The sequence below is a fragment of the Salminus brasiliensis genome, chromosome 8, assembly GCF_030463535.1.
Source record: "Salminus brasiliensis chromosome 8, fSalBra1.hap2, whole genome shotgun sequence".
Lineage (NCBI taxonomy): Eukaryota > Metazoa > Chordata > Actinopteri > Characiformes > Bryconidae > Salminus > Salminus brasiliensis.
The window spans coordinates 42,252,507-42,268,235 of NC_132885.1; the positions used below are offsets into that span (position 1 = coordinate 42,252,507).

General features: G+C 41.9%; 2 protein-coding genes across 2 annotated transcripts in view; one reads left to right on the forward strand and one right to left on the reverse strand.

Moving 5' to 3' along the window:
• Positions 1-3,432, forward strand: part of pdcl3 (phosducin-like 3) — a 4,473-nt gene extending 1,041 nt beyond the window's left edge. The window contains exons 2-6 of the mRNA XM_072686679.1: positions 271-388; positions 648-738; positions 842-985; positions 1,697-1,905; positions 2,073-3,432. Coding sequence (XP_072542780.1) covers positions 271-388; positions 648-738; positions 842-985; positions 1,697-1,905; positions 2,073-2,218 — 708 coding nt within the window. The 3' untranslated portion in view covers positions 2,219-3,432. The remainder of the gene's footprint in view (positions 1-270; positions 389-647; positions 739-841; positions 986-1,696; positions 1,906-2,072) is intronic.
• A 323-nt stretch (positions 3,433-3,755) lies between these two features.
• nms (neuromedin S) lies at positions 3,756-7,883 on the reverse strand. Its single transcript, XM_072686680.1, has 8 exons — positions 7,804-7,883; positions 7,192-7,238; positions 5,323-5,376; positions 5,210-5,236; positions 5,050-5,103; positions 4,834-4,908; positions 4,612-4,651; positions 3,756-3,891 (listed from the first exon to the last, which is right to left on the reverse strand). The coding sequence occupies exons 1-8, from the start codon at positions 7,877-7,879 to the stop codon at positions 3,851-3,853; spliced, it is 414 nt and encodes a 137-aa protein (XP_072542781.1). The 5' UTR covers positions 7,880-7,883; the 3' UTR covers positions 3,756-3,850.
• Between the last annotated feature and the right edge of the window lie 7,846 nt (positions 7,884-15,729).

The following is a 15,729-nucleotide window of genomic DNA, read 5'->3' on the forward strand; positions in this document are numbered from 1 at the left end:
ACCATAGGAAAGAATAAAATTCTTAAAAATAATGACTTAACATAAAAAAAGTTGTGGCATAATGGCATATAACAGTTTGCTTAATAATAGAAAAAATCCAGGTACAGAATATTAAGTCATGGGAATGGACTTCCATAATTTATAGGGTAATATACACACCAAAAAAATGAAATGCGGTTGTAAATATTTATAGGGAACGTGGCTTCAGACTTCAGCTTACCGAAAAGTCAATAAGTGCAATTTACACCAAGCCTATGATTTTAATTGTAGGACCCAAATGAAGACACCGAGTGGAATGATATTCTCCGGAAGAAGGGCATCCTTCCTCCTAAAGAGACGCCGAAGGAGGATGAGGAAGAAGAGCAGATTATTCAGCAACAGTCGATCGGTAAGAAAGCGATGGCCAGTGGAGCTAGCTCGCAGTATCTGTCCAGAAGTACCCAGACAACCCTTTAAAAAAAGTAAATTCAGCTGCTTTGGGCTTCTGAAGAAATGCATTGCTAGTAGAACTGGATGCTCTGGAGCCGCAGGACACGACATGGGTCACCTTGCCCAGTTGTGAGCGTGAGCTCGCAGGGAAAAGCTCATTTGCATGGTTTGTTGTGAAACTGGCTCTGACGGGTCTGTGGTTTCGTTGCTCCCTGTAGTGAAGACCTATGAGAGCATGACCCTGGAGGAGCTGGATGAGAATGAGGATGAGTTTAGTGAAGAGGATGAGGCTGCGATTGAGATGTACAGGTAAGTTTGGGCAGGAGCAGCTAAAATGAAAGCAGGAGTTTGGTGAAGTCCTCTAATGAAAAGGTGTTGCTGAGGGGGCTTTGCTTTGTCTGCTCTTTCCTAGGCAAAAGAGGCTGGCAGAGTGGAAGGCCAACCAGGTCAAGAACGTGTTCGGGGAGGTGAATGAGATTTCTGGACAGGATTACATTCAGGAGGTGAACAAGGCTGGTGAAGGCATTTGGGTGGTGCTGCATCTCTACAAACCGGGGTAAGTTTGCGTTAAAGAGTGGACGCCATCGAGAATGCAAAGCTGCCGTTTGACCTAATGGAGCAGCTTGTTAAACACACGGTCATCATAAATGTTCCACTTGAAGTCGTCGTCGTCATCATCATCATCGTTTTTCACAAACCCTGGACAATGTCTGTAAATTACTGTTCAAAACAGTTATTTATTGTGCTTAATTGATTAATTAACTATTAATACATTATTAGTTGTTATTATTATAATTAATTATATTATAATTAAGCATAATTATATTTATTATTAATTAATCAATTAAAGATCAACACAGCAAGTAATGCTGTCGTTCTCCATCCAGATCCTGGTGTACCACCCCAGCTTATCTCAGAGCTTCTTATTTTCTCATCATACAGAATGCAACTAATTAACTAATTAATACATCCTTCCTAAGGTGAACTGGAGGCGTGAGCGCATAGGGCAGGGGGTACTGCAGTACCTGGGTTCAGAACCACCGAAGTCGTGTGTTAGGAAGAGTTGGTTGATGTCAGGGCTGAGCTGAATAGTTTGCTAGTCTGTTTGATTAGTCTATACTTACTTGATCACTGGACTCCTTAATTTGTCTGTATGATAAATGGCTCCTTTTTCCATAGTGCTACAGAGCAGAAGCCATACGAGTCTGTCAGAATGCCCGTGTCGATCATATATGAATGAATAATAGCTTGGCCTTCTGTTCCGCAGTATTCCCCTGTGCACGCTCATAAACCAGCACCTTTCAGGGCTGGCCCGAAAGTTCCCACAGACAAAGTTCCTGAAGTCCATCTCCACCACCTGCATCCCCAACTACCCCGACAGGAACCTTCCCACCATCTTCGTTTATCACGAGGGAGAGATGAAGGCACAGTTTATCGGCCCCCTCGTTTTTGGAGGCATGAACCTGAAATGCGATGGTATGTGTTTTTTAACTTTTCATACTTTTCGGTAAGATTCAGTTTTCTTCTTTTAAGATTACATCATCAAGAATCGTACCAGTGTCCTCCACTCTTCTGAGTTATTGGTGATCTGTGCTGGTCAGGTTGTGGTTTAATCCTCCTTTCACTGCTGTTGTGTTTATTAGAGCTGGAGTGGCGGTTGGCAGAATCTGGCGCGGTGAAGACTGACCTAGAGGAGAACCCCAAGAAGCAGATCCAGGACCAGCTGCTGACGTCCATCCGCTGCTCAATGCCTAGTCGTAAAGACAGCGACGAGTCTGACGAGGACTGAGCCTCTCGGGGGAGAGTTCAACGAGACCAGTTAACTGGAGGTTCACGCTTGAAAGCAAAACAGGACTTTGCCAAATGCATTTCGACAGGTGCCGAGATTTTTGGGGTTTGCTGTCGAATGCCTTCAACATGTTGCTCCGGACAACACAGCTGTTGTTGGTTTTAAAGAATGTGTTGCTGAACGGATGTACAGGAAAGCCCATAATTATTCATACTCAGGCCAGATTTTAATATATATTTAGTTTTTGTTGAACTATTTTTAATTTGACCAACTTTCAGGTTTCTTTTAGCAGGAAATGACGTGACAAAAGACTAAGATATTATGCTACAGATGTTAATGATATTTCAGTATTTTGGGGGGGGGGGGGGGTCACATTTATACTGTAAACGCAAACAATAAACTCAGAAGAGCTGATGCAGTATTTCTGTTATTAGTCAGTTACGAGTCTTGGACGGGTAAAGTGCTTGTAAATGCTAGTGGTCACAGTGCGGCAGGGCATAATCACAAAGTACAGGGAGCTCCACACTATGAGCGTCCCCTCCAGTTCTCCAGCTTGTCTAGTTTTTGCAAAAGCTCATTTGCCAAAAAAGAAAGCCTTTGGACATCACTTCACACCAAAAGGGTGAAACGTTCAACCTTACAACCACCATTTCTACTGTTAAGCGTGGTGGTGGTGGTGGGAATGTTATGCTTTGGGGGCGTTTATCAGCCAATGAACCTAAAGGCAACATTTGTTAAAAGAAGCTGCATCAGAAGAAAAGGGCACTACCATCGACGGCATGTTTCATGAAAATGTGACCTAGGAAAAGTTCAGATTGTTTAATTAACATCTCTAGCACGTTAATGTATTGTCACTTGTCATTTCCAGCCAGTAGAAACCTGTTGGCCAGTTAAAAAAATCATGATACATCAAAATTTGCAATGGGTATGAAATCAGTCATAAACACAGTCCTATGAATGTCTTTCATTAAATCCTCCTGGCCATATTCATGGGAAGTGTGTAAAACTAAAGAACTGCACTGTGGCCTGAGAAACTGTATTGACTGGGGACACAATAACATTTTTAAATTGACAGCAGAAATGCCACATAAATACAAACACCAGATAATTATTTTATTTATGGCATGTATAAATTATACATGTTTACCTTTCTTGCCTAAACAGTTTTATATAAATCTTTTCATAGACTGTCACCATAAAAACATTTGATTTATGATGGATTTTATGTTTGCCTTTTGTGTCTGTGTGTGTGCATTTCTACACTTCTACATGTTGGGTCCAGATGTTTTTACAAAAAGTGGGGAAATGTGAAGTTTTTTTAACCATTAATGATTTTTATTTACTGTGCCTTTGGACATGCTTGAGGATAAAGCTTACACTTCTAATCATAGATCAGAGCAGGCTGTTAGGATTAGTTTTAAGTAATGATTTAGCTATAGTACAATTTAGTTCTGAGGTTAAAATTACATGCTGTATCTGCACATGGTGTAGTGTGTGAAAGGAAGGGCCAATCTAGTGCCAGGCATTGCACACCACACACACATGAGATTACATTTATTTACAGAATTGAGTGTGAATTACAGTCCAAAACATTTGTCAGATCATTCCAGCCAGTCAATTCAGATCCAGATGTTACGGTCGCAGTGAGCATCCAAATAAAGAACAGAGCACATCTGCACAGAGGTGAAGAAACAGATACATGAGAAACTCTCAAGTTTCATGCAGCAAGTAGTGTAATGTGCATGTTGTATGAATGCATTAGTTGCTGAGCTTCTTGTTATTGAAGATAAGCATTAAAAATATTCAGTACTTATTCAGTAATATTTTTAAATAGTTTTACTGAAGTGTGTTTGTGAGAAACAAAACATTTATTTTAGTTGTTAGTTATGTTAGTTACTCTATTGTTGGGCTTAATTCCGTTCTGTTGTGTTGGTTCAGCTCCTAAACTGCTTTACTGTAGCCTACCCCTCACTTCAGAGCTCTAACATTTTGTTTTACATCTAAATATCCCAGAAATAGACAAGAGCCTAACCAATATGCTGACATATGCTAATTTCCAACAAAAGTTGTTTTAAAATAAATATAGGGAACTAATGTATCACTTAAAAGGGTTTTATGGTAATATCAATGGCTATAAAAGAAGCCTCAAAGACCTATTTAAATGCCTAAAGGGTTCTGTATAAGGGGTTCCACTATTTTCACAAGCTCCGTAGAACATGTGGTACTGAAGTCATGTGTTCTTAATTCCCTAGGCGAAGAAACATGACTTACTGTAACATTTTCAGTATTTATACTGATTAGTTAGTTTGGATGAGAGAGAAACACTGAAATAAGCTTTGACTATGTGCGAGCGTGCATGTACACTCCTGTCTGCGGAGGTTAATAGTACCTACCTCCCACTAGTTTATCCGAACGACCACAAGTCTTCAGCTTCTCTAAGAGAAACACAGCGTCACTTAAACAGGTAAATACAAACACTAGACTGCAAATTACTTCACGATTCTTCATTTTAGCCAGCAGCTAGAATAGACGACTGCCTCACACAATCACTTAAATGTCAGACTATTTCATCAGCCTAAATGGAAATAAACTGGGGTAAACAGCATGAGGCTTACTGAGGGCACGTGCTGTTTCTTCCTGCGCTGGGTAAACTTAGGGGAGAGGCGCATCAATGGGTGGACGGAGTGAGACTAGACAAAGAATGCACAGGTTAGTTGGGAGTCCAGGTAAACAGCATCTTATAAACAAGCTGACAATTTAACATTTGTACTGATATAGTACAATATTGACATGCCCTGATAATGTTTTTGTTTCTTATGGGAAGCCGTTACCTCTCTCTCGACAGAGCCAACTGAGTTCTGTGCTTTGGAATAGTGAAACAAAAACTGAAAAGGAGAATGCCTATTAGTATTACAGTAAATTTAACACACAGATGTAGCATAGCGCTATTACCACTGGGTTTAAGTAGATACAGAGTATTATGACACTGACCCGTTTGAAAACATTCTGAATCTGCTCCTGAAAACATGAATGCACAGATATGCAGCATTAGATCATAAGAAGAATTAAACATAAGCTTATTTACAAACAACAAGACTTCTCACCTTGTTCTGGTCTTGCCACACAAGTCCACACAAAGTGCTCTGCACAGCAGATCCCTGTGGCAGAGAGAAAGTTCCTGAATGTCATTCAGCTTTGTCCCTGCAGTTCTCTCCTACGGTTAATTAAACGTAAACTATTAAAGTAGAGGGTACACGGTTGAGCTGTAGCTGTGAGCCTAACCTGAACTAGTGTCTAAATATTAGAGCCAGGAAGGTCAGTACCACCAACACCGCCAGAAAACCAGTAAATCAAAGTGTTGTGTTATATTCATGATGTATAATAACAACAATCCTGAATGAAACTGAATAAAAGCTTCTCTTGAAATGGAGTGAGCAAACTTTCCACATTATTTCTGACTAGCTGAACCAGGGAAGAATGGACCACACTCCAATACACTGCTGTAGTTCAGTCCATGCCTGCATGAGGAAAAAAGACTCAGAAATGTAATCTTTTATAAGTATGGCAGGTCTGTAAAGCTCAAGACGCAAGTCAAAATTGAAAAAGGGAAGGTGTCATTTATATTTAAGGCAGCTACTAGAAGATTGTGTAAAAATGATGCATCATGACATGCGCACCCGTGGAAGTGAGACCCTTACATAGTGTGACTTGTGTGTTTGTGTGAGAGACAGAAAGAAGTCCAGTCTTGATTCTGAGGTTTCCTCCATCACTAGTATATTTTATATCTTCACATTAAAATTTTTTTTTTACGTAAAATACAAATGTATATTACAAAGGTGGCCTATTTTACTTCACCTCCCCACAGAGATGGGAACTTGCTAGTCACTCTGTAACGTACATAAGTTTGATGGATTTCTACTAACCTAAGTGTACTCTACAAATGAACATTAGTAAGACATTTAATTTACTTAACAGATATTAACATTTACTTTCTAGTTAATTAAGGGTTTAATTTCCAAACCAAAATGATCCAAACAGAGAAGGATCGTTCCTGATCCTGTGCTGAGAGATGATATATGGAGTAAAGGCCTCAGTATAAAATTCTTGATAAACAAAGCTTGTGTGTAGACGAAGTCACAGAAATACTTAGTACTGTACATGTGTATAGCCTCCAGTACTGCAGGTGACACTGTGAAATATTATGGTAATTTCAGTGCTTATTAGAAGAGAACTGCACGCTTTACAGTACTACAGGCCAAATGCTTTGTTGGGTGGTGTGTTAGTGCGTGGAGTTTACTATACGGCACCATGAACAAAGCCTCGGCATGACGTAGACTGTTGTCTACGTAGTTGTTAATTTTCTCCTTAATTAAGCTATTTTGGTAGTGAAATTCACATCGGAATCACACTTCTACCTTTATGTAATAATTAAAAAAATGTTGTTCATTTCAATGTAAAAAGTTTCAGCAAGTTACATTTTTCATGCTTTTATAAAAGCATGCCTAGAAAAACCTGTAAGTGTGATTTTACTTACCAGTAAGTGTACATATTTATCAGATATTGCCTTCATTTAGAAAACACTAATCAACAATGTTTCATTACAGAGAAAGACAGCAATTGGTCCTGTTTAACTGGAACTTTTGAGTAAAAATCATTGTACAATTTTATTTTTGACATACATTTTTAAAAATATGACGTCTAGTCATTTTTACCATGCCTGAAAATATTCTGTTACATATTGTGTACTGTGAATGTTTTTTTTATGTATCTGTATATCATATTTTTGCCATATTGCCAACCCCTACCCTTGTGTTGTTGTGTGTTGGTCAGTTTTCTCCAGTTCTGGTAAATAAAACCCTTCAGAGATCGGATACTATTGCAATTTCTCAAAGTAAAGTACAAGAGCCTTAGTGAGAGAAATGACAAAATAATAGACAAATGGTGGATATAAGACTGAAAGGTTCTCCACTTACCTGCATATAATCGCCATCCTCCTCACAGTCTGTCAAAGGGTAACTCTCTGACAACAGGCAGGAATATTTAGGGTTATTTACAGTATAAGACTGTTTAAGGACGGTAAACTCTCTTAACTCACTTAAAGCACAACCACACCTATTAAATCTTAGTCTTTTAGTCTGATTTAACAATGAAGACTAATCAGATCATGATCATTTAATCTGAGGTGTGATTTAAAATCTGCTAGCTAGCTATAGTTAGCTATGCTAGCTACCATCCCACTGAAACAGCGCAGAAGTGGCTAGCTAGCTAATTAAGCATGAAAACTAGTTTTATAATAGGAGAGATTAAAGTTCACACATAAACCTTAATGTGTAAAAGAAAGATTACACTTTTATTCTAGCTAATTCAAATTATTAATAAAACTTCTCTCAACAAATAGCTAGATAGCTAACGCTAGCCCCCTGTGACACTTCTAGCTGCAGCTAGCCTGAATATGCCTAAAAACTGAGGTAAAATTTAGTCCACTTCAATGTAAAAGAGTACAAAAAGCTCAGTTTTTAGTCAGACTTTTAAAAGCACGTCCATAAACACATGTTTTAATGTCCTAAAGCTGCTCTTTTCCTCACCGGCAGTGTAGCGAGCCCCGCCGAAGCCGCAGAGCAGCAGGTAGAGGACGAGCAGCTGAGCCACACTGACGCTCATCTCTCCTCACAGCGGCGCGCGACCTGCCCGCGAAACTCACCCTCATAAAAATGCACGGGCTCGCGCCTGAACCGACCAATCAGCTTTCTTAGAGCCCGTGTCGACCAATTAGCGGACAAGCCCACAGCCATCTGCACCGCCCCCCTCAACCCCCCCCCCCCCCCCCGCCCCCTACAAAAAATAAATAATTATTATTGCGCGCGAGCGTTTCTCCCTCAAGCCCGTGAGGAAAAAACGCGCCAATAGACCTTTTACAATTTATAATGAGGTTAAACTACTTATTATTATTAATTTATTTATACACATTAGTTATTATTTTTTATTTAATTCACGTATTATTTTTATTTTGCTTTTATTTATTACATGAATTGTATTTCTGAAAACTGAATTACGTTACAGTTTAAAGAGCCCATATCCCACTTTATTCATTGAATTTGTACTTTTTCCCTTTTTTCTGTAGAAAAATAAATCAATTAAATTATTGAACTAAATCATTTGTTAAATAATTTGTTTTTATGTGACCTTTTTCTTACAAATATTACAACTCAAATATACAACTTAAATATGGATACAATTAATACAATTATTGAGCAATTACTGTGCTAATGTAATTGTAATGATTATCTGCCTTGTTTTGGGGCTCATGGGCGGGGCTAAACTGCTATAGGCTGAATATAGGCGGATATACAGTATGTAAATGTAATGTTTTTAGTTGTGACATCACAAAAACAAAGGCTCCAACATCGGCCTTTTCCCACGTTTTGTCATTTCCATACACACACTGTATAGACTGGAGAGTGCACAAACAAGTGAAATGCATGCTGTGTTAAAAATGTTCAAACTGACTGGTATTTGTCCTTTAATATGGATGAGCAGGAAGAACACGGGCCTGTGTGGAGTCGAGGCTGGTAATCCGTTCCAAATTTGATTAGCTATTTGCAGAGCTGTGTCTCCGGCACTTGAAAAGGGAAGACCGTGGGGAGGCTATCGGGTTTCCAGTAAGCTGAATTTCCAGTGCGGGTTTCCAGGGCGTTCCTGGCGGTACATCAGCAGCGATTACTCACGGTTTGCCGTAACCTGCTTTAGGGACGGATCACGGCCCTGTGAAACCCCATCAGTCACATCAGTGCGTAATCCGTCCTGAGTCCAGTTCTGTTCAGACATAAGGTCAGCTGCCAAAAATAAGATAAACGGGAAGATGAACACATAGAGGGATCACCAAAAGTATGTGGACGTGTGCTCTTTCACTGTTTCTCCTCAAATCGGGGCACGAGTGTGTACGAGCCGGGCAGGTACTCATGGTGGATGATCTTAGTTCTGCCACTCTAATGGAAGGATTGGACCCCAATCAGTGCACGGAGCCCCGCAGGCCTCCAGCCTACGCTCGGCCTTGGGCACGATGACCTTACTGCTCCAGAGCATCCTGTTCTATTGGTCAGACCATTTCAGTGAAAGCCTATATCATCACTGGGTGCACCTTAAAGTATACCGGGTCTCACAAATCAGAGGGGTCTGCATGGATACTTTTGCCCCTGTAGTGTGTTTAACCTGTTTTCTTCATTTGTGGTCAGAAAAGGACATGCTGAAAAACACACGCAGTCAAATTCCTGCCCCCAGTGGGCGACCCAGTCCAGCGGGTTGGAGAGGAACCTCTCGCACACAAAGGCCTATAAAGGATGCGAAAGCAAATCAATACGATCACCTGCAGGAGAGAAAAGGTCGGCTTCATCATGAGTGGGAAATTGATTTTTTTACAGAACCCCCGTAATGCACATTACATAAGCGAACAGATTGTCCTGTTTTTAAACAGCCTTTCACTAGCTATTCCCAAACGTCTCCTCACACCTAATAGCCTGGGCCGTTTCTCCTCGGCGGAGTGCATGTTTACGTGTGTATGTGTGTGCAGGGGGTGTACGGGAGGAGATTTATGCGATTAATAACTTCAGCATCGATTAAAAACAGGCCACAGGCACAGGTGAAGTGGAGTGAGTTGTGTGTAATAACTGAAATGTATGTATCAAGTGTCACACATGACTGTTTGTCTATTGATCGACTGCTGATTCATCAGACTGTAACAAAAGCACTTTTACACACCGCTAACACACACTGTCCAAAATCTCCCTCCTGTTACGTGTACCACTATCCTTTCATATGTACTGGGAAGTGCATGGATGGATCTGAGGTCAACTATATTATAATGTATTATATAAATATATATTATACATATACATACATATAATTATTACTATTATATTAAATATTTGATCAACTTCCACCACTTCAGCTACTTTAAGGCCCCTCCATTGCTGACACTGCAGCCATTAGCATAAGAGGTCCCCTAAGATCACCATGTCCAGTGACAAGCGTGGGCCAGAGTGGTGTAAAGCCCCCCAGCATTGGGCTGTGGGATTCTCTGGAGTGATGATGGAGCGCCATTCAATATGTTTGTATGGGATGAGCTGGAGTGGCAGAACTAACCATCCAACATCAGAACCTGACCTCACTGATGCTCTCGCTCTCATAGGGGAGATTACAATCAAACCCTCCTCCAAACAGCAATGTCCGACATCAAGGGTTGAGCCTTTCCAGAAGAGTTGTCAGAGGCTGTCACTGTTACTGCAGTCCCTACTCATACCCTTGATTTGAGAAGAAACAAGAAGACTGAAATGCTAGAGGAGGAAGCATCCAGACAGAAGCCCTGATTATGCTGCTTATGCTGGACTCTTAATGAAGTCTCATCCTCACTTAGTGAGTCAACAGCACCCAACTCCGCTCATATCATTCATAAATAGACTCGGATGACCACAGCCGCACAAGCAGCACTTTAACTTGGCCTTGTTTCCAGAGCAATCAGCCCAGACGGTTATCATCAGTGTTCCCGAAGCTGTTATTTAAATATGTTTTTGTGGTGTATTTTTATTTTGAGGTGGAAGAAGTCTGGGAGGAAGTGTCAGAACAGAGAACGAGAGAGAGAGAGCGAGAGAGAGAGAGAACTGAACCCAATTGGGAGGGAGAAAGCGAAAAGATTGCCTATTCCAATCTGAAGAGGCTGGCTATTAGGCACCACAATTGAATCATTTGGTGGGCTTCAGGGTGGGGGAACATAACACACGAGCTGAAACGACTCACACTGAGTCCGCAAGGCCTTCCGAGCCCAGAAGTGCTTCGGCGCTTCATTACGAGGGCACCAAACAATCACAATGCCAACGTCTGCCCAACAGGCCAATTAAGTGGTTTGAGATGAGCTCAGAAGCTGGTTGTCATCAGCAGAGCTGTGGAGCTTGACTAGTGTTTTAATTCGGTCAGGTGAGTGCTGTGTTCTGGGAACCACTAGGTGCCATTCGCTGATGTCATTTCACTGATTGGGAGCAGACGTGGGGTCTCCAACGGGAGGTGAGACTCAGCGGTGGTGGTTCTGGGAAATTACTGTCAACGGGAGGTGGTCCACCGCTGCCCACAACACATATGGTTGGGAAAGTGGCCAGCACTAGGCCTAAGAGGACTTTCAATACTGAACCTGCTATGTGGTTAAGTTCTTCTCTGTTGAATGTTGAATGCTTAAACAGTTCTTTGTCTGGTTATAGGGTTCTTCAGATTGGCGTAAAGGCAAAAAGGGTTCCACTGTTGTTGCAGTGTACTGTAGCAACATCAGAACCAAATTTATGGATGTTTTGGCCTCAAATGCACCAATCAGCCTAATATTGAGTAATATGTAAATGTTGGTGTTTGTAATGAGGTGATGGTGGTGGTGAGGGTGTTGGTAGTGGCGATGGTGTAGACTTGCTGGTTTTAAACCACTATCTGCCAGTGATGTGGCAGATGGAGGGTTCGATTCCCAGTCTTTGGGCCAGACTCCTAACACTACATTGGCCCACCTCTGTAATATGAGTACCCTTGTAAGTCGCTCTGGATAAGAGCATCAGCTAAATGCTATAAATGTAAATGTGCCCCTTGTGCCACTACAACAGGTCTGACCATTTGAGGCACGGACTCCACAAGACCTCTGGACAGACGTTAGCAGCAGATCCTGTAAGTTGTCAGATGGGGCCCGTGACCTTCTCTCCACCAGTTGTTGTCCTTCCTTGGAACACTTTTGGTAGCTACTGATCGCTGCATTCCAGGAACACCCCACAAGAGTTCTGACTCAGCCAGATAGTGAAGGACATTTATTGTTAAACATATACAATATATGCTCAAAAGTATTGGCACACCAGCCTCAACTTGTCCCAAAAGGACTAGATGAAGCACCATGAAGCACCACCATCATTCCAGAGAACACAGTTCCTCCACTGCTCCACAGCTCCTCAATGCTGGGGGGCTTTATACCCCTCTAGCCCACGCCTGGCATTAGGCAGCATGGTGCCAATAGGGTCATGATGTTGATCTGCTCCAGAGAGTCCTATTCTATTGACAGTACTTCTCTATTAATGAGTCCAGATAGAGGTCTGACTCAGATATCTAGAAAATCAGAAGAAACCATAGTTTCTAGGTTCTTTCATAGGTTCTTGTCAAAGTGTCTGAGATTCTTGCGCTTGCCCATACGCTTGCCCCTGGCTGCTCTATAAACTAGCTCTGTAGCTGTTAGCATGCTAAAGTTAGGGGCGGTTCATACATTTCTGCTTTATGGAATAAATACTTTTTTGTGCCAAAAACAGAAGGGAAAAGGGAGTAACAGTTAAAATAGCCTAGTCTAATGAATCTACGTGAATTTAAAAATGTGCTGCGTGAAAAATTAGACCAGAGATGGTAACGGTTGTTGAAACGCTGGACATACCCTATGCTAGTACGCTAGCTGGTCAACCAGCTTAAGCAGCTCATCATGATAATCAGCAAAATGTACAATCATTTTTTTGCAGATTGTAAGCAAACATAAGACTGACTGATTAGCTTGCTTGGTAGTTTGCTAGCTAACGGAGAAAGATCTCTGAAGTTTACTCACTGCTGCCCTCTAAAGACAGCACCAGTAACAGCACCAGGTCACGACTCGAACTGTTCTCATTGTTTTACCTGGGATTTGTCTCAATAAATATACTCTCTGAATCATTCATATTTACACACATTTACTTGTCCAACTAACGTCCACTGAGCTACCACACCATGTGGGAGACCAGGGTTCGATTCCTGGTCTGGGTGGCTGTGCTGAGCTACACTAATAAGAGTCCTTGGGCCAGACTCCTAACACTACATTGGCCCTCCTCTGTAATACGAGTGACCTTGTAAGTCGCTCTGTCAAGTCAAGTCAAGTCAAGTCAAGTGTGTTTTATTGTCATTTCAGCTACATACAGAGAACACAGTGAAACAAAACAACGTTCCTCCAGGACCATGGTGCAACATAGACACAGTGAATACAAAACACAAGTGCAACACAACACAGTACAGACAGAGGATAATACATAATTGAGGGTAGTGTGCAATTTATGCAGTGTGTAATAAATATTGAGTCCAAGGAGGTAGTAAAGTTATTAGTGCAAATGCTTTGTGCAAAAAAATGCTTCCCATTTATCTGGGGTAAATGGTTGGAGAGAGAGAGAGAGAGAGAGAGAGAGAGAGAGAGTGCATGTAGCAGAAAAGACATCAGTTCAGAAGTTGAGTTGTGTTGAGGAGTCTGATGGCTTGGGGGAAGAAGCTGTTGCAGAGTCTGGTCATGTTGGACCGGATGCTGCGGTACCTTCTTCCTGATGGCAGGAGGGAGAACAGTCTGTGTGAAGGGTGGGTGGAGTCATCCACAATGCTGGTTGCCTTGTGGATGCAGCGGGCAGTGTAAATGTCCATGACGGAGGGGAGAGAGACTCCGATGATCCTCTCAACTGTCCTCACAATGCTCTGGATAAGAGTGTCAGCTAAATAGCCTAATTGTAAATGTAAATGTAATTTTAGAGCCAAAAAAATAACCCATATATCAAACGTGCTCAAGAAAAGGACACAGACCACAGCCCTAAATCTGCCCGAAAACACATGTGACCTGAGAACAGACCGGGCAGAGGTTCAGTTTTTCCACAAGTTTAATTTTACAGCACTTTTGATTCTGTAGAACCCTCTGAGGTTTACAACCTTGTGCTGTTGCAGCTCTTGCCCATTCAGTCACCCGAGCTGTGATGTGAACACATCAAAAGTTCCTGTGCAGGTTTAACGAGCTGTACCTGCGTCAGTGGATGACAGGTGTGGACACAGGCCCACCACGGCTCTAATGAGGGCTGTAAAATGTCAGGGAAGACATACAGAGGTGAGACCTTAGCGTGCTGATCATTGTTATGCTCTGTTGTTTCTAATTAGGCATCACTCTGTTTCTCAGGACAGACACACTACATTTCTCGTGACTTAGATCATATTCATATTCCAGTTATCAGAGAAAATGCTTGTATTTAGAATATTTCACAGATAGCGAAGGACATTTATGGTTAAACATATATAAACAAATATATGCTCAAAAGTATTGGCGCACCAGAAAGTACTGGATGGAGCTCCACCACCATCATTTAAGAGAACACAGCTCTTCCACTGCTCCACAGCTCCTCAATGCTGGGGGGCTTTATACCCCTCTATTAGCCCACGCCTGGCATTATTAGGCAGCATGGAGCCAATAGGTCCATGATGTTGATGATCTGCTCCAGAGAGTCCTATTCTATTGGCAGTAATTATCCATTAATGAGTGCAACTTAAAGTAGCTGAATGCATTCATTGTGGTGTGGGGTGTCCACAAACATTTGGACATGCAGTGTATGTTTCAAAAGGAATGTTTTCTCCTGGATGACCAGCTTTGTGCAGAAGTCCCTGTAGTTACTGAGTAATACACCTTAGTGTGGAACAAGCCTGTGCGTGAGTGCTGAAGGGCTTCAACGACAAAACCCAGCTAGGCCTAACATCTGGTCTTGAGCTGGATTCTTCAGCAGGAGTAGCAAACTAGCAATGGAGGTAAGTCCAAGTCCCTGAAAATCAGACCTCTGGATTTCAGCTATGAATGAACCTATTTAGTTTGACCGAACACTTTCGGCAGTTAAAAGAAGGTATTGGTTGGATCGTGGCTGAGACCAGAGGCTAGATTTGGACCAGGACCAAGACAAGTCAGACTACAAGTACCATTGAGACCACGACCAGGCCAAGACAGCTGGAGAAGAAAGGGAAATCTGTAAAAATGTAAATTGAGCACCACAGCCCTACATCTTTAACACTATCCTGCTCATATTGTAGACGTTCATCTTCTTTTTTACGGCACCTGTCAGAATCTTTGTGGATATGCTTAACAACACCAAACCCCTCACACAACATCTGGTGCGCTCCTGATCGGCTGCTAATAAAAAACATGAATCAGACTATTGATCGCTGCTGCTCATGAGATATCATCTGCCAGTTCTAGGAGGAATATAAGAAACCACTACACGGACATATACACTGCACAGTGGTGTCGGAAAAACCTGTATAGGGTATGGGGTAATTGCTAGCATTGTTTGGCACGTTCGGTTGCTAATTGCTAACAGGCACATTTCCTTCCTGGCTTTTACTTTCTATTCTCCAGCCGAGCTCCAAAACAGCACGGCGCCAAAAATAATGACTCTCCAAGCCCATGTCTCACACTCTGCACTGCACAGCTCAATCAGGCTTGGATTTTGGATGGGGGGTAAAGTTGTGAACAAGCTAATGAGCCTCACAGCCCGAGGAGGCGCATGAAGTCCGACCAATCCTCGTTATCTCCCTGAAGCGGTGCAGAACAGAGGTGGTTCTGGCTGGCAGGTAGAAACAGGTAACGAACACGTGTTTACACAGCTCTCACTTTAATGTGTTCTTCTGCGTCATGCAGCTGTGCTAAAATGTGTTTCACCTTCTTAATTCTGGCATATTAAGAGTCTGAATAT